This window comes from Falco biarmicus, chromosome 2, assembly GCF_023638135.1.
Source record: "Falco biarmicus isolate bFalBia1 chromosome 2, bFalBia1.pri, whole genome shotgun sequence".
Taxonomy (NCBI): Eukaryota; Metazoa; Chordata; class Aves; order Falconiformes; family Falconidae; genus Falco; species Falco biarmicus.
In genome coordinates, this window is record NC_079289.1 from 96,262,816 (window position 1) to 96,285,275 (window position 22,460).

Sequence of the window (22,460 nt, forward strand, 5' to 3'; positions counted from 1 at the left end):
ATAAAATTCTCTGTTGTGAGCACAACAGGTAACAGTGTAAGCAGAGACATTATACACACTGCAGTGATTTAGGCTGTGCGTTATTTACAGTGGGTGAAATGCATTTATCCTAGAAAAACCCTTTCCAACCAAGCACAGTGTCAGATAGAGCAGGCAAAATTACAAGAGGAAATTCAATCCTCTGAACCTAATTTGGTGACATGGTGTCTTGAAGCTGCAAAATGTTGAGCTCACTGAAAACAGACTTTAACACATGTAGTCACAGTGCACCCTTCGCACAGCTCCAAAAAACAGTCCAAAAGGCCCTGGCAGTATGGTCGTCTTCACAATAAATATGTGATTTATGGAGATATTCAAAGAACCTTAGATACCTGTTTGCTGGTTTATTAGCAAGGCCTTAGTTAATTTTTTAGAGGTGTACATCTCCCTGAGTTTGTCCTAACACAGGCCATACAAGAAATGCATGCCTTTTTTCCTACTAGGTGTAAAAACATCACAGTGTAACTGCAGATGAACTACTGGGGGGTGGGAGACGTGGGGGAGGAAAAAAAATTGAAAGAGCTCAGGGGTTTTTTCCCTCTAAGTACATGGGGCAAAAGGCACTTCAGTTATCCTCTCTCAAAAAAATCCATCTGTACTAGGATCTACTTTAAGAGAAACAGTGCTGAAAACTCTGTAACAAGAATTATTGAGTAGAAAACCTCCTCCGCTCAGGTTTTAAAAACTATGCTGAAGACAAGGGGATGTGCAGCTCAGTTTTTTACATTCCTAACTGTATTTTCCTAAAATATTACACAAGAAATACATGAGAACATACTTCTTAGTAAGCATTTGGCCTGGAGCCATTTGAGTCCTGTCTGCAGGGAAATACTCTAATTTGGGAAAATGTTAATTGAAGCATTCAAAATATTTTGATCTGACATGTGTCATGAATGACAGGTAAATGACAGACATTGTGTGAATGGTTGTGTGTTTACCTCCAAACTGAAACAATTAACAAATTTCTGTCATATAACATGGGCTTTAATAATCTCTTTGTTTACATGGATTACGCTTTTTATAAACATATCCAGTATCCAGCTCTCCAGTAAAATATATTTAAGATACCAGGCTGGTGGATCTGAAAAATCCGTCCTGATGGCAGTTTTCTTGTGAAAGCTCATCTCTTTATATTAGTACAGCTGGACAGACAGAAAGTGGATGATGTAGCTTCTGAAGTCAAGTAGTCAAGGAAACCTGTCCGTTTCGGAGGAAATGTAAGCATGCACACATGCTTTGCAGGGAAAAGCCTTTCAAAATAAACTGTGCTGACATCTGTTTTATCTCCCCGCTCTGCTTTTTGAAGTTAACAGTGATGTGCTGTGCTGAACAGCTGAGAAGGTGTAGAGATCTGCACCAAGCCCTTGGGACAACGGTGCCAAGGAATGCCTGGAGCAAGAAACTGCTTGAGAAAACAAGGGCTGGGAGAGATGCAGCATCTGTCAGGATTGCTTAAAACACGAATGTGGTGCTATTACTACTTTGGTTCAATGGGTGATTAGAAAGAACAAAGTATATTGTGGCTTAACCGATATTTTGTTAAAAACTTAGCTGACACCACATGTTAGGCAAAAGCTAAATAGTAAGAGATTTTTACTGGAGACTTTACTTGCAAAAAGAAGAGTGGCAGGAGAAGTTCCTAACTTAAACTATATAAATAAAATACATGTAAAAGTTTTTGTCAAGCTTTTTGAGAAGTGATAATAATCATAATGATCAGGTCCTACCTTGATGTGAAAGTTATTGTGTCTTGCATGCTAAAAGACTTTTTTCTTTTCATTATAGAGTTTCCATGGCAACGGCATCCTCCCAGGTTCTAATTCCTGAGATTAATCTCAATGATACTTTCGATACATTCGCACTTGATTTCACCAGAGAGAAGAAATTGTTGGAATGCCTTGACTACCTTACAGGTAATTTTTTCCCCAAGATGCTTTATTATATTTTCCTCAAAAAATAGTAGTGGTAGGATTTTCTTGATTCCCTTGTGTGGTCAGTTAACTTTGGCTGACTGCCAGGTATCCACCAAGCTGCTCTCTCACTCCATCTCCTCTGCAAGATGGGGGTGAAAATAAGATTAAAAGCTTGTGGATTGATATAAGGACAGGGATCGCTCAACAAGTACTGTTAGAGGCAAAACAAAACAGCCTTAACTTGGGGAAGATTAGTGTAATTTATTGCTAATTAATTGTAAGAGTAGAATACTGAGAAAAAAAAAAAAACAAAACTAAAACCACTTTTCCCCCACCCCGTACTTCTTCTCGGGCTCAACTTCATTCCCAACTCTTCTACCTCTTCCCCTCAACTGGCACAGGAGGATGGGGAATAGGGGTTGTGGTCAGTTCATCACACATCATCTCTGCCACTCCTTCCTTCTCGCTCTTCACCTGTTCCAGCGTGGGCTTCTTACTGTGGGATGCAGTTCTTCACAAACTTGTCCAACATGGGTCCTTCCCACAGACTGCTCTTCTTCAAGTACTACTCCAGCATGAGTCTTCTATGGTACATGGCTCCTGCCAGAAAACTTGCTCCTGCATGGGTTCTTCTCTGCAGGCTGTCTACCTGCTCCAGTGTGGGTCCTCCACAGGCTGCAGGGTGGATGTCTGCTCCACTGTAGTCCTCTATGGGCTGCATGGGGATAGCCTGTGTCACCATGGTCTTCTCCACAGGCTGCAGGGGAATCTCTGCTTCGGTGCCTGGAGCACCTCCTGCCCCTCCTTCTGCACTGGCCTTCATGTCTGCAGAGTTGTTTTCTCTCACATTTTCTCATTCCTCTCTCTCCCAGCTACTGCACAGCCTTTTCTACCCTTTCTTAAATATGTTATCACAGAGACATTAATAAAATCGGTGATGGACTCAGCTTTGGGCAACACCGAGTCTGTCTTAAAACTGGCTGTGTCTGACACAGGGTCAGCTCCTGGTCTTTTCTCACAGAAGTCAATGATGCATTGCAAGTACTACTAAAACCTTGCCACATAAACCCAATGCATTCTTGCTCTTAATCCTGAATAATTACCCCCAGCAGACCCAGAATGTCCCTGGAAGCATTAGGTGCTACAGAGCACAACTGGGATGCATTTCACACCTCCTCTCCTTGCATTCCGCCCCATCAGGGTGTGGGCAAGTGGGAGTGAGAAATGGTTAAAAGCCACTGCAGCAGAGTGAAAAGGGAGAACAGCTGGAGCTCAGCCTGAAGCTGCTAGCAGAGGGAGAGCAGGGACCAAAGCCCATTTCCTGGGGGATGGATGCTTCACATGTCACCCTTTCCCTTGGGGCTGCCTCCTCACTGTGGCAGACTGCCACCTGGCAGATTTCCCATTAGCAACCAGAAGCTGTTCAAGCAATCAACATCAAGGGCTCAGCAAATTAAAGATCTTTTCTCATGCCAGTGACACTGTGTGATTCCCTCATCCCAGAACTGGAGGACCTCACCATGTCTGGGACTCGAGAGCAGGCACTGTGCTCTGTACCAGGGTGTGGGGTGGGTTCCCCGCAGAGCAGAGCCCCAGCTCACTTAACCGAGAGCTCTGGCCTGAAGAAGCCCACAGGATTAGATCCTTACTGAAGGCCTGAGTAATGTGTGATCTCAGAGTATATAATGACTCACAAAGAGAAACAAATTACTGTAATTTAGGGTGTTTTGATTTCAACGCCAGAATTAGAACAATTCATTCCAGTTCAATTGAAAACAGAAGAGTTACAGGGTACGTTTTCATTTTGCAGGGTCTTTAAGCATCTGCTGTTAGCAACGAGAATTTGCAATGAAAGGCAAAAAGCACTGCTAGAAAAGTACTTGAAAACACTTCCTGGGCCCATTCTTTTAGCCTGGTTTGCAGAAGTACCTGTGTTATTTCAGAGGAGTGTGAGAGCACGAAATCTCATTGTCAGCCACTGGATCTTTTCCATGCAGAGGGCTGGCTTCTAGCTTTGATTCAGAGAGAAGGCTGAGAGAGTTGGAGTTGTTCAGACTGCAGAAGTCTCTGAGGAGACCTTATTGTGGCGTTTCGATACTTAAAAAGGTCTTATAAGAAAGGTAGGGATAGACTTTTTCGTAGGACCTGTTGTGATAGGACAAGGGGTAATGGTTTTAAACTAAAGGAGGGTAGATTTCAACTAGACAGAAGGAGGAAATTTTTTGTGATGAGGGCGGTGAAACACTGGAACAGGTTACCCAGAAAGGTGGTAGATGCCCCATCCCTGGAAGCATTCAAGGTCAGGTTGCATGAGGCTCTGAGCAACCTGATCTAGTTGAAGATGTCCCTGCTCATTGCAGGGGAGTTAGACTAGATGAGCTGTAAAGGTCCCTTCCAACCCAAACTATTCTATCACTCTATGAATAAATGAACAGGTGAGTACTGGGAAGAGCAAGACTGTCTGCATGCATAGGGCAGAACCACCCTTGCCTTATAGAGCTGTGGGGTTCTTGCTGTATCTGAGAGGGATTTTATCTGCAAGAGGTTTTTATATCACTGTGTGACTAGAGAATACAATCAGTGTTTAACATGTACTTGAGTAAGTAATACACAATAATAATGCGGTGAGAGTGATTTGAACTTTTTATACAGTACCACTGAAATATTATGGTGTCACTCTCCAAAGTCTGCTGGAATTTTGTCACCATGTTGAGTATTCACCCCAAAATTATAAAAAAGCCAATGAAATTAAAGGAACAATTAAGAAAAAATCAGACTCGTTGGTCTAACCTAGGAACCTACATGTAAAATAATCAGCCTCAGCTTCCTTTATGGTTAAAGCAGAGGAATAACCACTTCATTTAAAGGCATGTATATTGGGTCAGTTGACTCCCTTCTGCAGGTGCCTATTTCTCTCCCAGTTGGCTCCAACCAGAGGCTAGAAAGACTCATTCAAGTACAGAAAACTGTGGATTAGATCTTTAGCCTTACACCAAGTGAATTCTATCCAGCAGTCTGTTCCCATCCCTCCCAGGTTTTCTCCCCTTTGTACATCATAAGTCAATATTGCTATACACTGCAGAAAATGAAGATTTTGACTGTACCAAAATGAAGGGTGATCTTGCTACAAAGATCTTTTCCATGGTCCATCATGCTGGCTGTGTCATTTCCGCAGCTCCTTCTCTGCCTTCTTTCTACCTCATCCACAATCTTGAAAAATTGCTCACAATTCAGTCTAAGGGAGCTTGCAAATGGGTCAAGCAATTTATCTGTCTTTTTTTCCTAATCTGCCATTTTTATCCTTGTCCTTGACGCCCAGAGAGGAACAGTTTTAGCTTACTCTGTGGTATTTTTCTTCACATTAATAAATAGCATATGGCTACAATGGCAAAATCCAAAACATGTGTCCAAATTATCTGAGCATAAAATACAACCTATGCAGATAGTTAAAATACATTTATGTAAATATATGTATATATGTAATGTTTATGTGAATAAGTATAGTCCCAAGAGTCAAATGCACTTGATTATTCTCTGTTGTTGTTTAGAGACTCCGGGGAAGATCTATTTTGTTTTAGCCCTTTCAGATTGGTGCATGGAATCTTGATGCATCTTAAGCTGAAAACTGTGTGACAGAGTGAATTGGGCTTTACTTTTATCATGTTTCACAGTGAAGTAAAATGAAGACCATTTGTAAGTCCTAGTGGTATATCAATGTTGTGAATTAAGCGAAGAAGCCTATCTTCTATCTGTGACTGTACTGCTTCTTAACAAAGTGTCAAAGCCTAAATTCCAGCTTCATTCTCTCTATTGTCAGTTGCCTTCGAAGCAATTGACCTTGGTTGTCTTCTGGAGATTTTCTTCTCCTTCGGTTCTTCTCAGTGTAGTATTTGTCAGTCCTTCATCCTCCATGTCCCCAACCCCAGCTTTCTATGTGGCACACTGAAGTTTGCATCTTTCTTTCTTCATAGTCTATTGCTTTCCCAAATATAAATTTAACTAGTTTGTGCTTATTATTTAGGCAGCTGTCCAAAGCTTCTCTATCCAAATGAAAATCTTTGATATCTCTCCGAAAGTTGCCAGCCAAACATTGAGGTGTCAAGCTCAGTATATTAAAATAATACCCTTAATCTTTCTCTGACTGTTTTATTCTCTGTATATGTAGTCTTGATGTCTTTTGAAAGCTTTCTTATCTTGCCTGTTGCTCAAGCTCTTCATCTGGAACTCATCTTTTTCTAAACATGTATCTAGCTATATCCAGGCAATGCATATGACTTGCAAACTTTCTGCACAATATTACTGACATAAGGACTTTTTTATCCCTGTTGAATCAAAAATACTTGTTCTGTGTCTTAATACTTTGAAATCAATTGCAGGAACATCTATTCTCTGACCTTGCAATTTGCGCTGCTTCAGAAATCCCATCTGAAACAACGATAGGTTTTCGTCATCCATCACTTCAGCTATGACTGCACAAAGAAACATGTATTGCCTAGCATATACCAGCAGTATTTTCACATAAAAACCACTTTGTGCTGGAAACCCTTCACAACCTGTCTTTCCTCTTAACTGTTTCAGTATTAAAATATTAAAAAAATGCCTCCAACTAAGTCTCATGCTTTGGATGTAACTTCTCATTCTGTTGTTTGTGAACAGTCTTGGTCTACACAAAGACTATGTCTAGATGGTTGCATGACTGAGCTCTTGATGCCAGCTCATGCATGACATGTTACTAATACATCAAATTTGTACCCGCGTCTGATGTAACCGTGCCTTTCAAATTCCTGCATGTTAGTTCAGTCCAATGTCGTGACACGCCATGGAGATAGTAATGAACAGCTGAGACATGTTCAGGCTTCCTCAACCGCTTTATGTTCATACCAGAAATATGAATATTTCTAGCACCATTAAGTCAAGGAGATGGCTTAGATCTTCCTTTTTTACTCAAAATCAGTAAGGAGCCCTTACAAAGTCAATCACCCCATGCCAGCAGGGAGGTAGAGACAGAGCAAACAAAAGGAAGTTGAGGTGGTTTTAGTCAATCTCTCTGACCTTGTTCTGAGAGGATTTAGATATAGTCTCAAGAGTCACCCGGTAGCCCCTGCATCCATGCTGAGATTCACCAGTGAGAGGAGGCAGTTTCCCTAAACTGCCTCTCAGGTGTATGGACCATGTGAGTGCTTTCAGTCTGCTTTGGAGCAAAAGCCACGCACATGACATTGAAAGGAAGGCAAGTGAGATTAACCTGGCTGAAAGAGAGGAGGTATGTTCACAAGGTCACTTACTGCTGGCAGGAAATTTAAGAATCTGCTTTTCTAATACTAGTTACTGCCTTTCAGGCACTTCAGGTGTGGTTCCTGACTTTTTAAGGGTGTCTGCTCTGTTTTGAGTCGAAGTCATACAAATTAACTAAAGAAGCCTTCAGCAATGATTTTCTCTCATCAGAGAGTGTTGATTAATGAATACCAGTGGATGAAAGTCAGAGTGGCTGAAGCAGTTACCATTCCTAGATATTTGCCCTGGTCGTCTACGAAGATTGCCACTCCATGACCAAGGAGAGCTGTAGATGTTAGGAAACAATTCCTTAAACCACTGCAGCTTTCATTGTGCCTTGCTAAGTCTGCTGGCACTGATTAGAGCAGGGGTCCTCAAACTACGGCCCGCGGGCTGGATACAGCCCCCCAGGGTCCTCAATCCAGCCCCTGGTCCAGGGGCTGGGGGGGGAACCAAGCAGCCGCAGATGACGGCCTGCCACTGCATCTGCACGCCGGCCCCCTGGTTAAAAAGTTTGAGGACCCCTGGATTAGAGGTTCCCTCACTGCTCAAGACTCTAAATTTGGGGGGTTTAAGATCTGCTTCACATTTTTTTCAGCTTTCCCTGAGACTGGGTAGCAGTTTGTAGACAGGAGTCTGCCAGTAACTGAGAGTGAGTCTGCCAATAGCTGAGTGTATTAACATCCCTTTTCAAACTTCGCTCACTTCATTGTGCATCAGTGCTCAGTCCTCACCCTGAAAAGAACTGGAAAGGCTCATGTGCAATTGCTGCTTCTCCACCGGGAAACAGGACCAGAGGGTGGGTATGAGGCTTTATGTGTCCTGCTGCTGTGCTGGAAGTGTGCTGGGCTTCCCCTTTCTCTGCAGCGGTGGAGCACACCCTGGTCAGGGCCCCGGGGGGGAAGTTGCTGGTGCAGCCTTGAGATTGCTCTGAAGGCTCTGCAGAACTTTTCCTGTGGCACCTCAGCTCTCTAGCAGTACTAGTAATTTTGATAAGCAAATCACAGGCTATCAAATGTAATAATGAAAATAACTCATTAAGGTCAGTTGCTTTAATTGCATTATGGACTTAAACTCTCCAAAGGAGTAAGCACTGTGGAATGATGAATTTGGCAGCCAGACTATAAATTATTTTGAAAGTCATAACAAAACATTTGCATGTAGACTTCCTTGCCTGTCTGCAAGAGAAGCAGATATATTTTGTTTTATTCTGAGTGGTTTATGAAATGAGTGTTTCTAAGGAGCTGAGTTTCATGCAGTATAGTCTCAGGTGGGTGTGGGTTAATCACAAGAGCAAGGAAAAAGATGTCCTGCTTAGGTCAAATATCTTTTTTCTGTCATTCTCATTACATGAATGCCTATAAATCTCCAGCCGTAAGGCCAACCAGGTGTGCATACTAAGGGGGAAGTTAGGCTGTCATTTTCAAATGAGTTGAAGACACTTAGGTGCTATTGAAATGCAGTTTACAGTTCATTAAGCCTTCAGTAATTGTTGCTTTCCATAAATTAATATTTATTACCTGTGTTGTAGTAATAAGTACATTTCTCAAGTAAAACATTTTGCTCTGTTAGGTGCAGGAGACGACTGAAGAAGACTGGTTGAATACTAACACAAAAAAAGTTGATCCACTTGTATATTTGTAATTAATTTTTTTTTTTTTTTGCCTTTGAAGGACAGACAAAATATGAAAATGAAACCTCAGCTAGGAAAATAAAAACTGCTCCAGTGTTTGGATTCTACTGGATACTTTTTTGAAACACAGCTGATAGGACCAATGCAGTACTGCATAGCTCTCACAACAGTTAGTTAGCCTCAGTTAGTACACAGCCTCTATACTACAGCACTAACCTTCCCCGAAGGTTGCAGGGGGTGGTGGTGGTGGAGGAGTGTCTTCTGTTTTTGTCTATATTCCCCTCCTGGATCACTCTTCTTATTTAAGTTTATTTCTCTCTTTCTTTTTAAATACCCACCTGTCCCAAGGGCTCCTCTGCTGAGTTAAAAAAAAAAAAAAAAAAACGGCATTGGTAAGCTTCTGTGCTACTATATTTAGAGCATCACAAATCATGGTCATACCAGGAAACACATTTAAATATTTCCTTATGCCCCTTGGTTGAAAGAGGCTGCTTGGAAATGTGTCCACGCTTTAATCCTTGGGAACATACATCAGTAAACCAGGGACATGAACTATAAAAATTCTTAATGGCAAGTAAAATAGATGTTTCACAAAAATAAGATGTTGCAAAAGTAAAGGTGGAATTCCTTCAGAGGGACTTTTTTTTAAGGCCATTATTTGTGGCTACCAGAAGTTAAAGAGCTGACAGCAGCAATACCATTCAGAGTTGCCTTCCTTTTCCTTTAATACACGCATATTTTGGTTGTTTCAGCTTGAGTGCCCTCCTCCCTCACTTTGTGACATCAGAGAGGAACACTATTAAGCACAAGGATTTGGGGGTTCTTTTGCATGATGGTAGCTTGTAAGGAAGATGATGAGGAACGAAGCTCCCGCCTAGGCAAGCATGCAGGAAGGCCCACCAATCTTTCAAAGACAGACCCATTTGCTTCTTATTTAGGTGTTTGGCTTTGTAAAGAATGCAAAGACAATTTAGACCTGTTTACTTCAAATTTCACTTCTTTAAATAGGTCTTTAAAGTTGTGTGTTAATACCAGAGAAGAATGTATAGCTTGCTAGACAGACATCTTGCTTGTTGATTTAAAAAAAATGAAACAGAGGGACAGCTTTTTATTGAAGTGTTTGAATTCTTTTCTAGAATTATTTAATCAGCACTGACATTGAAGATTAGGTTGTAATAGTCACACAGTCATGATGTTATGATAAGACATCTTTAAGGCTGTTATATAGCCAATAGAAATTGTATGCATCTGTATTAGAATGGATAGCTAGGAAACGAAAATTTGGAGAGAGGAGAAGATTGGGCATGAAAGCACAAATGTTTGGAGGCTTTCCCAGAATTATAAATGCCTCTTATGCCAATCTCTTCTGGTAAGACAGGCTAGGCAAACACTGCATCAAGTCAACAGTGAGGAGTGTTGACTCTCCCTCTTGATGTGTGCATCAATGAAACGTTGATAATTTTGGTGTGATGGTCAGAACAATCCTAGAAAAAGTAACATGTCAGTTGTACCCATTTAACCACTGTTTAAGGTGACCCACAACACATCACTTGTGCTAGGGCATCTGAAACTAAAGCTGCTTTAATACAAAATATATTCAAAATCTGGGTTTCCTAGGTGGTTATATTGATAGTAAGATTTCCTTCGCAACAATTTATTGGTCATCGAAGTTAATGCTGAATTAGCAAAAAGTTGTTAAAAAGTCTGTTGGATGGTATAGATACAAACTCACACATCAGATACATCCCCTAATCTTAGGTAAGAAGGGAAATATTTCACTGATGGTGTCAGCAAACCTCCTGTGTTCTATCTCACAGCTCCCAACCCACCCACTATTCGGGAAGAGCTCTGTACAGCTTCTTACGATACCATTACTGTCCACTGGACGTCAGATGATGAGTTCAGTGTGGTCTCTTACGAGCTGCAGTACACCATCTTCACTGGACAAGCTAATGTTGTTAGTAAGTATAAACCTTCCCTTTTCTAGTTCTGTTGCCTTATGATTTCTCTGTAAACCAAGTGTCTTTAAATATAAATGTACTTATCTGTCAAGAGCAAAAGGAAAAATATTTTCTAGGAAGATTTAAAGTCAAAATTTTAAATCCAAACCAATAACTATTCAAAAGAGTTTAAAATTCAGAATTAACTAATTTAAAATTTCTTGTGCCTTTTCTGGGAGCGCCATGCAGCAGGAGCTTTCGAAGGGTAAAACCAGCACATATTCCCAACGGCACAAGTATTGTCCACGTTAACAGGGCTTGTCTCCTGCATCCTAGGCCCCTTGTTGCAGATGTAGCATGGACAAAGAGCTCAGTTCTGTTGTCTGGGCTAGTCAGGCTCTTGGGAGCCTGTGTTGAACTGGTCATTAGTTAGAACCGCAGCCCCATTGTCATTCAGGTAACCTTGACAACTGGACCCCTGTCAGAAATACAGATTTAGGTCCTTCCCTCTGATTTTTACTGCCTTCAGGGCTACAAAGCATAGGGCTCAGTGCACTGGCAGCTAAGGCAGCAAACATCAGTGGAACAACAATTAATATGGTAACCTTGTTCAGCTTATAATGGCATTAACAGTTATTGCTTTATATTTTGTATTGTAGCACATTTTCTATTAAATACAGTCTCTGCTTGAATCTGTGAGTTTCCTTAGTGAACAAATTTACTGATTATTCTTTGGATCGTTTTGTTGTTAAATAACTATTTTGCCAAGAAAAAAATACCATCTAATCTTTGGTCAGGAAATCAACAGTTCTGGGTTCAGTGCATAATGATCATTGATTATGAACTTGGAGAAGTCTTTTAAGTTCTTCCTGTTACCCATATGTTTAACGGGAATACCACTAGCTGACACATACTTGCTTTATGAAACAAGAATTCTGAAACAAACCAAATTAATCAAAAGGTCAAGTTTGTTAGGTCAACATGTGTTTAAATTGGGAACTCATTGCCACAGAAGGTTGTTGTGGTTTTGAGTTCAAGAGATGACTGGACAGCTCATGCAAAAAAATAAAATAAATCCACTGAGAACAATGAAGCGCAGAGACATCATTCTGGCTCAGGAAGTCCCAGAGCTGTAAGCTGTTGAGGTCTGGGAGAGCGTGGTAAGAAATGACTGCGGTGTGCTTTCCCTGTTCCTTAACACCTTCCTCCACTCTTTGCTTTTGGCCACCACCAGATAGCCCAGCCATGCACTGAGCTACATAGGCTTTGTTCTGATTCAGTGCAGAAGTGGTTTTCTTCTTACAAAATTTGTTGAGATACTTTGATGAAAGTCAGTGCTGTGGACATGTTTACGTGCTTTACGTCAGTGGAAAAATGGTAAGGTCTATGCCAAGTTTCAGTACTGAGTCAGACTCTTGTACTGACTCTGTTGCTGTGTGCACCTCATTTTCTCCACCACTAAACTGGAGTTAGTTTTCCAAGCCATCTGAAAGGATATCTGAGGATTCATGTGCTGGCATTTTAACACCATTTTTAAGTAGCATGCTGTGACTATATTATGATATTCAGGATTGAGTAAAAAATAGGGTGGGCTATTGATAATTTGATGTATGTTCTGTGAAAATCTCCATTTAGTATTTCACTAAACAGCTTCATTTTAGAAAACACAGTGTAAAAATTAAGACTGCTGGAAAGACCAAGTAAACTTCAACACATGCTCCTACATCTGAGCAAGCTGGATAACAAAAATATCTAATAGTAATTTGGAATGAACGAAGCAAGGTAGATAAGGAAGGAAAAGCTTCCCTGATTAATTGCTATTAAGCAGGCAGGACTTAGTGATAACTCAGGACGTTGCTTGTTTAGAAACCCATTTTTATGCTTTATGCTAGAAAACTTTATGCACGTCAGTAATGGGCTCTAAGTGTGAACATAGCAGCAGAAAGGTATGCCATTTCCACACCTTTGTGAGGTGGGGTTTTACTCTTTTCTTACTAGTGAATAAATAACAAGTTATTTCATTTTTAGGCTGTATTGTAGGTGTCCCATGTGGAGGTGAAAGCTTTGATCTGCAAAACATGTATTATTATTCTACTCTCAGCGATGCAATATGATAATTTTTGCAGAGTATGAAGTGCTCAGTGTGCAGTCTGAACTTCTAGTTTATCACTTTGCAAAAATGGTGTCATTAAGAGTTTGAAGATAAAACAAAGTAGCACTGTAAGAAACTTTGTTTCTTGCCAAAGACCTTAAATGACAGTAGAAAGAAATGAAAGAACAGGTGTGTGTCCCCCTTTTCTCTTTTTTGATGCAGCTAGCTCTTAACACAAATATACTGGCTGTTAGTTTCAATTTAATTGAAAGCTATAAAGTTAACCCAAATTAAATACATGCGTATATAAGAGTTATCTAAATGTTGTAAAGCTGTTTTTAATCTCATTACTTAAAGTAGACTTGAACACCTCCAATGGAGATATTCATGCCAAATCTAACTGCTACAGATCTGCCCATGCTTCCAACAAGTGAGACTCTCCCAGTTCATTACAGCATCCGCTGGTACTGAAGATTTGCCCACTAACGTCCTGTTTTTGCTTAGAACACTGCCTGGATGTTTCTTCACTTCGTTAGATTATATTCTTTGTCCTGCAGAAGGATCTAATATCCCAACTTTTATAAATGACTTTCCAAGGTTGTCCCTAGAATACCAGAGTGTACCTTAGTGGTGTGGTTGAACACAGAGAGCTATTTTCTTTGTGAGTAGCATTAGCAGGTGCAGCAGCCTTCAAGTTTTGATGAACTGAAGCTAAGTGATTTTTTTTTTTCTTTTTGTCTTGCTTTAATGAAATAGCATTTAGCAGAAATTTCTTTCTATTTATGGTATTTGTGTGCTGATGCACGTCTTTATTTTTAGAATTTATTTCTCTGTCATATCCCAAAAAGTTTCCATTGGTATTGTGTGTTGCCTGTAGCAGATAATGTAAGCAGGTTCATAGTCTTCAGTTCTGTGTTTTTGTAGCTATGAATGAGTCACAAGAGAGTAGCTAGAGTACTACATTAAACCAACAAGCGTTTTTCCCCTGAGACAACAGGAATCACTTTGCATACATACCCACCTACCGTGCTAATGGAGACTGTTCTTTTGGAATCCATTTCTTAAAACCACATAGCCATACTGACTGCACTTTCCACTCCTCAGTACATTTCCCCCACCAGAGGCATATATCATTCCAAGATTGCGAAGAATTCAGTAACAAAAATAAGAAATGCTATGTTTTTCTAGTGTATTTTCTATCCAACATAATCAACTATATTCTTTTTTATTAACTGAAAAATTGGAGAGTTAACATTTGATGGAAAAGCTCCAAATAGAGTATTTCATTTTGAATCCTATTTCATACAGGAAAGATTATTTCCAAATGTGGCCAAACTGCTTGGCTATTAAATGTCTGGCAGCCCTCTTCTGTGCATAAGAACTTTAAATGAAGCAGGCTTTTACTAAAGCAGTTGTTCTCAGAGTTGTACCATTCACACATTTGCATTTCTGAGAGGCGGCTAATTACCTGCAATCTGAATATTGTAAAGGCTTTCAAAATGACTTTGTTACTAGCTAGTTAACGTGCGTTATAATTTCATTATTCCATTTCAATAAATTTTCAAGTATTTATTGAGTATGCACTTTTTTTAACATCATAGATTTGCTTTAATGTGCTTCAGGAAGGTTATAATTTAAATATTTAGGTTTTTACTAGCCATGGTACAAGGTGTCTTCATGAAAAACACATCTCTCTTCAAGACAAAAAGCAGTAAATAACTTTCTTTTTTCTAGTAAGCGGAATTTAGGTTAGTTATCAGCTAAATACTAAAAAGCACTATATTAAGGGTACAGCATACTGCCAGGACTTTTTCAGTGTTACATGGCTGCTCTTCCTATGAGACACAATAAAATTTTGTTGAAGGATCTAAGACAATATGGAGCCCAAGTTTCCATGAAAAACAGTGACTTTATGATTCACCAATTACTTTTTGAATATTCTAACTTTTGTCTGTTTCTGGAAATTTTAATTTATTAAAAACATATTCCTTTTAATCTTCAGATTGCTACAGAGGATTTTGGTGAGTATCTTAATGGTACAAGAGCAAATTTGGGATAAAACCAAGAAAACTTCTGCTTCTTGAAAAGTATCAAAAGAGTGCATTTCTTAAAAAAAAAGTGATGTGTTTTGCAGAAATGCTGCGTATATGGTTTTCTTTCACATGGGAATGCAGAGTAGGAGTGGAGAGCTATCTGTTACCTTCACCTACTGTATTTGTTCTACTAATTTGAATGGGTAATAATTTATTTAAATAAAGCATTTTATAATAATTAAAATACTCAAGAGATTAAATAACCTTCCCATGGCTTTCGTGCTTCTCTTCTAGTTTTCAGGAAGATATATTTTATTAATTTCTACCAGTGTAAATTTTAGGAGGATTTACACATTGGGATTTTTTCCATCTGTTTTTCAAAGTGCATCAACGGCCAACACCAGGGAAATAGCTCTACAAATTATTACCTCCAGAGTCTGAGAAACTTGTTTTCAAAAACTCACACATCCTGTATGGACCATCACTGTGCTCACTGCACCATTCCAGGATGTAATTTAAATTCTCTACATTTTTGTAGGTTACAGTTTTGAAATACATTGTTTTACCACCTGCATAACCCTGTAAAAAGCCCTGGGTTTTTGAAACAAGAAACCTGAACATAGCTTGGGTTAGGAGTGGGTACAGTAGGAGACCCTTACTTCCTACTGCTGTGCCAGTGAGGAGAAGATGTCTACTTTTCCACTTAACCTGCTGCCACTGGCAGGGAGCTGAGAGGGCATACGCTACCCCTGGATACCCATGTTACCAGGCTGCTTGCTCATTTCCCTGAACCTTCTTAATCATCTTCTTTTGCATTCACAGAAGAAAGGTTGTCCTGACAGGGCATACCTGGAGACAAATTCTTTTAATGCAGTGACAAAATATCCTTTCATACCTAAAAGCTTAACTTGTCTGCCACTAGTTACTATTCTCTGTTTTGAAGGATTTGGGACTTGTAATTTGACACCATCAAAACTTAATTCCCAAGATTTTTGCATCAGAGTTCGAGTTAAAGCCTGTTATCAGATAGCTCACAGTCAGGAAGCAGCACGTGGACACGTCACTGAGTCCCTTGGTGCATAGGCAAGAGCTGAGCTTGTTGGGACAGCAAGGTTTGTTGAGCAAAGTAACGGAGTCAGTCACTGCACACCCGACATTTATTGAACACCAGTAGTCTGGGATGCCCAAGACTGGCAAGTCAAAGAAAAAAACCCAAGGTTTCTTGTGCCATCAAAGAGGATAGAGCCTTCCCTTAGAACAAGAATCAGGTCAAAAGGAGGGTTACCAACTCTCTTAGTTGACTGTGTAGAGTTTAGGGTAAGTAACGTCCTAACTCAGGAACTCTGATCTTTGGTCAAGGTCAGGTGGAATGAATGTTTACCTACCTGTGACTGTTTCGACATTAACCCTAGAAGCAGAAGCCAAGGTGTAGCACTACCTAAAATTATTGTGGCTCTGCCTTCTATACATAGAAATCTAAATTAACTGTTAACTGGATTATTTAATAACTTAATAATTTACTCTGAGTACTTGCATAGTAGTGGGTATTTTGTATGTATAAACACATGCACAGTAGGAGAGGACAAACTGGAGAAGAGACTAATAGCATTGCAACTGTACCTTTACAGTCCTTCATATACCTATTTAGATCCAAGTTTTATGCTTCGTTACAGAGTGATCAGCCTGTGGAGGGTATCATAAAATGTGTAATTCAAGCCTAGAAAATGTGTCCTTTAGAGAGGTGTAGTGACTAATGTAAATGTAGTTTTGAGATAATTTAGCAAAAATCTGTACATTTCTGTGTCTGTGTAAGGGGTTTTTTTTTATATATGGCCTATGCATACCATAGACCTCTGCTTTCAAAGTGTGCTTGTGGAAGGAGAAGACACTTCCAGGACCGTTGCCTGGATCCATCCCACTTACTGTTATATGGTATTCAATGCCCCATCAGAGGCATCTGAATTAAGGATTCCTTGGTCATGCTGGACTCCCTCTAAATCCAGTGCTTCATTTTCTTTTGTTTTAACTTAACGCTTTGCAAGAGGAGCTATGAGTCAGGTACGTGATAGTCTCAATGCAAAATCAATGTGGCAGTTCAGCTACAGAGCAAGTGCGCCTTTAATACCTGTGGCAAATTTTTACTGGGAAAACATGAGGAATCCTCTGAGCAGGCAGTGAAATATTTTATGCCAGGAAACTGCTACTTTTATTTCCTTTCTTCCTCTTAGGAAACCCATTCACACCCAGCCTAAAAAAATAAATATCTTTCAGTATGTATGGTTCAGTGAAACAAGACGTGGACTGATGTTGCTATAAGCAGTTTACTACAAGTGCTAGGCACAACTGGGGTTTTCATGGGGTATAACACTGAGTTCTTTTTTTCCGAGGTAGACAGATGATTGCTTTGTATGACCTAGTTTTTCAATAGTCTGGAGAAAAACAGTGCCGCAAGGTTGCTTTTCTTCGCTGCTTCTATCCACATATAGCATGCTCTTTGAACCCCTTGTAGCTGATATTTAGGGAGGCTACGTGGGGTCAGGATGTTCACTGGTTGGAGCATGAGGAACATACTAGAATTCTGTTTTCCCACTTTACACCAAGAAACAGCAACAAAGAACTGTTCGTATTCTGGTAAATCTTGGTCTAAAAGCCACAACCCAAGTGTGCATTCAGCCACAGGCTTAGACTTCCAGATTTCAAATCAGTGTGGTGGAGGGGGTTCATCTCATCTCATTTGAGATACCTGAAGGTAGAGATCTGACCTATGCTAGTTGCCTAGCCCTTCTCTGTGGCCAAGAAAAGGGAGGCACTTGTGGTGGGATATTTATACCTGGAGAAGTGAAAAAACTACTCATTTCTGTCTCAGAGCCCAGAAAAATAGGTTAGACATTGCAGCTGACAAGATGATCTGAGTTACACCTGAAACTGTGCCTCAGTTACCTGTTTGCCAAGCAGGATGAATACCTGCCTGCCTCTCAAGGATGTTATATGTAATATCAGAGAACTTTGAGACAAAAACTACACAATTCTTAGATTGATATTTGGGGTATGAGTTCTGTTTCTAATGAACTTTTGTCAGGAAAAGCACATCCCAAATTAGGAAGGAATCTCCCAGTATGGTTATGAATTGTCTATGAGTCTGTAAACCTGTGTCACAGTTCTTTTTCTTTTGAGTTTTGTGTCCCGTAGCCTTTTAAGTTTTACTTTATGTAAAGGTTTTGTATTGCCTAATATGCAGAGCTGAAATTGCTACTGACTTCTGAAAGATTCTCTTCACTAGTACTTACTTACTGGTTTGCTGGTGAAACATGAGTTAAAAGCTGAAAGCTGTTTTCTAATAACAGTAGCTTTCATAACATGTGCTATGCCCAGCAAAGGCAGAGAACAAGAAATCAAGTTCTTAATCCAGTCAAGAATTTTTCTTTTAAGTTTTCCAGCCTTACATATGTACATGTATCTTTTTCTAGTTGTACAACTGTATAAAATGTTATGAATATATATACTTCATGAACGTTAAATTAGTTACTTATGTAAACATTTGTAATAAGAGAGCTATCAGACTGGGGATCCATTAGATGAGGAGCTGTCAAAAATGTACAGTAAATAGTATGGGTGATTGACTGTCACTGCAGTTATATCACAGTAGGAAAAATTTATGTAGGTGAGTACGTTCATCATAATGGAGTATTTTCCTGTTTTGAAGATGATATTGCTCCTCTCTTAGTTTACTTACTTCCTGCATATTATACTTCTGCAGTAGGCATCAAACGTACCCCAAAAAGTTTGTAACTGGAAAATTATCCAGCTCTTTCCCAGCTGTCATCTAACCATGAGGGCATAAATCAAAAAGTTGGATGCATCAGATTTACTGGCTTAGATTACATCCTGGCAAAGTTTGAAGTGTATGAGCCAAACCCTTCTCTGAAGCCCATGCTCCACCCTGTTTGGCCTCCCATGATTTGGTTCAGGCCCTGAGGAATGCATACCTGGGGACTGTCAGCAAACATGCCTCCCAGCCCTCCTAGCTTTACTGCTTTCGTTAGTTTTCTGAGGCTTAGGTGGAGTTCATTAATCCAAACAGTAGATTGATGGGATCTCCATAATCCTCTAGTTCTTAAGCAATAAAGAATTCCTTGTGCTGGGATATGAAAAATCTCAGACTGCTTGTGCCTCCACCAAGACATTTCTTAAATGGCCATTTTTTCTGGTTGACTTCACGGAGCAAGAACTTGAAAGGTACCTTGGCTGAGGGCTGATGAAATGAGTTAGTGGCATTAAGTAGCAACTCAGTGAATGTAACAACACTTTAAAAGGTACAGAAGTAAAATTCATATGGGTTGTTGGGTGCTTGGGAGTGCTCTAAATGTTCCTCTGTTATAAACTGTTATGCTATGACTGATGTGCTCTTAAATTGCAGGTTTATGCAACTCAGCCGACAGCTGGATGATTGTTCCCAATATCAAACAAAACCACTACACAGTGCACGGGTTACAGAGTGGCACTAAGTACATCTTCATTGTTAAGGCCATTAATCAGGCAGGCAGCAGAAGCAGCGAGCCCGGCAAGCTCAAGACAAACAGTGAGTAACGTGAGATCCGGCACGCACACATTCTTCTCCTTTCTTGTCTGCCTTTTTAAGTTTTATCTTTAGAAGATATAAGATCACAAAGTAGTTTCACTTGTTTAAAGTTCTTCCCACAATGTAAGCCACTTATTTAATTTAATTCAAGATTACAAGTCTTCAGTAGTACAGAAAGTCCTTTTTTTTATTTCTTTTTTTTTTTTTTAGAGAGATGCATCTGTAGTTTGGTCACTGGAAATACCATTTAGGAACACAGCCATCACATGTGAAATGATTGAAAATACTCTTTTGTGGTTTTGTTTTAATTTCCTCTCTATTCTTTTTTCCTCTACAAAGCAAAAACTTTTCTTGTGTTTGAAATAAAGCATTTTATTTTTTGTACAGTGTTCATAAGATAATTGCTAGTTTAATTTTATCCTCCAAAATGATCTCTTTCTTAGGACACTGGAAAACTTCTTAGCTTCATCCCCCTCAGTTTTTTATGGAGTTCAGCAAGGTGGTAGAGTAGTCAGAGATCCCACTTCAGAAAAACAATGGTTAGACAAATTATTAGCAGATGTAGTATAGCAATTTTAAGACTGGTTTTCAGCCTTTTTCTTCTTGTGTCCCAGCCAATCCCTCAGTCACGTAGTCATCACAGGCAGCTCTGAGAGCTGGAAAGAGAACACTGGGATTTGTGCACCCTCTGAAACCTGATCATTGTAGGGGAGGGTGCTCAAAGAGGGGCAGTACCAAATGTTGCAAGAAGGAGGCTGCAGGGAATGCCATGTACCCATTTCTGATTTTCTCCTTTCTGCTATTAACCTGGCTAGGACTTCTGTGTAAAATCTACTCCTACAAACCCCACATCTGCTACCAAGAATCTATGTCTTGTTAAACCTGGTAACACAAGCAAATGCATAAACAGAGGTCCCATCTGAAAACAGCAATCTTTTATCCTTTTCTCTCGTTGTGACCCAGCGTGGCACGAGAGCAGTCTCTTGGGTGACTGAGAAATTATGTGACTAGATACAAGCCAGTGCAGAGAAGGACATCCTTCAGATACTGCTTCAGCAACACAAAGTCTGCTAACCAGTTAGAGAAGCAGGCTGTAGGTATTTTACTGCTACCAAACAATAAGAAAAAGTAGATAAAATGTGCCCCATGTACTTTCCAATGGGTTTATCTTATAATTGGTCATAATGCATAACTAAATACACATTGCAAAAGTAGGTAACTGAACAATTTACATTTTATTTGAAGTGCATGTTTCGGTGCCTCACACAGATTTCATGAGAACGCTCAGTTGTATTTTCTGTGCATGTCATCAAATCTTCCACTTATATTTTTTTCCCCTTGATACAAAAGACAGTGAGAAGGGAAAAGGGCTTTGCTGGACCACTTGTGGAGTCATGTTCTCCTAGCTGTCTCCTGGTGGAGGTAAATGGTCATTCTGCTTTTTGACACAATGAGCAAGCCTGTCAAAATCGTGGCAGGCTTTATATATCTACAGGGTTCAGTTTACCAAAAAGCTTCCTGTTATTGTCTACAAACCTTGTGCTACAGCTGAAGATACTTGCCAAGAGCAACAGCCTCAGTAATGTTTTTACACCGTATTATTCGGACCAATTTACAGTTCACTTCCTTCTTTTTAATGTACAGTATCCAGCACCACATGGGCATCCTTCCAAAGTGATCCTGAATTATTGACTGTCCTTGTTATAAATAAAGCTGTGAGTGAATGAACAGACAAGGCTAGGGCTTCTTCTTATTTTCAAACTCATTTTGTGGGATTTGAAATCATACTTTTTGTAGTAATGATGAAGATGTCATTATGAAGCCTTATCCTTACAGAATTAATAGAATGCAATTTATTCTAAATCTAATATGCTGTGAAAAAAGCAACCCTCAGACCTTTATTAGCATGTATATTGGTTTCAATTACATTGAAGAATTAGAGTAGTCAGGTTACCTCTAGGTCAGAGATAATGGACATGATGATTATGCAGGGCTCTTTTCAGGGATTATCTACACAGGGAAGTTAGTGCACAATGAGATTGACAGTAAACTGACAATGAAAACCAGCTATTGCAGGGAGCAGAATAGGTTCATCTATCTCAAACATGCTTCAAAGGGGGAGATTAATATGGTTATGTAATCTTGTGGGCTCCTTAGAGGCTTGCTAATCCACTATCCTTTTCAAAATCAAAGCCAAACCATTCTTCTGCCATCTTTGTGTCTCTAGGTCAGCCATTTAAACTGGACCCCAAATCTGCTCATAGGAAATTGAAAGTGTCTCATGATAACTTGACAGTGGAACGTGATGAAACATCCTCCAAAAAGAGTCACACACCAGAGCGATTCACGAGCCAAGGGAGCTATGGAGTAGCTGGCAATGTGTTCATCGACAGCGGGCGGCATTACTGGGAAGTGGTTATAAGCGGGAGTACATGGTATGTATATAAAAATATATGTGAAAAGAATCACCAGTTCATACTGTGCAGGTCCTGGCACAGTTTCTCTGACAGAGACCAGTAGCAGAGGCATGGGGAACAGTATAAGAGCAAGACAAGCATATACTTTCACATAATTTATCAGACTACTTTCCCATTTTCCAGCACTTTTGGGCTCTGGAACTAAATCTGCCAGATAGAGCATCTTTATATTTAGCGGCCTTCACATCTCCATGCTCGGGATGGCTGTACTGTGAATCCACACACAGTGCATTTTGATTTTAGTGAACTGGGGAGCTCAGAAAGCTTCATCTTGTTTATACGACAGAGCGAACTTTCTAAGCGTGATCATTTCTTTACTAAATGTGAAAGAACCTAGTGCCCTTCAGTAAGAAGAAAGAAATAAATCAATATAAAGACAATGCGATGGTCCAGTTTTACAGGGGTGGAAGTTAGATTTGCGTCTGGGGAGGGGGCTCGAAGCAGCAGAGCTGTAGGTCTGTGCCCCAGGGTATGAAGCGA

General features: G+C 40.0%; 1 protein-coding gene across 2 annotated transcripts in view; it reads left to right on the forward strand.

Moving 5' to 3' along the window:
- Window positions 1-22,460, forward strand: part of MID1 (midline 1) — a 166,554-nt gene that overhangs the window by 130,255 nt on the left and 13,839 nt on the right. For both annotated transcript variants that reach the window (XM_056329371.1, XM_056329370.1), the window contains exons 6-9: window positions 1,825-1,952; window positions 10,677-10,820; window positions 19,342-19,503; window positions 21,731-21,938. In XM_056329371.1, the coding sequence (XP_056185346.1) occupies window positions 1,825-1,952; window positions 10,677-10,820; window positions 19,342-19,503; window positions 21,731-21,938 (642 nt within the window). The remainder of the gene's footprint in view (window positions 1-1,824; window positions 1,953-10,676; window positions 10,821-19,341; window positions 19,504-21,730; window positions 21,939-22,460) is intronic.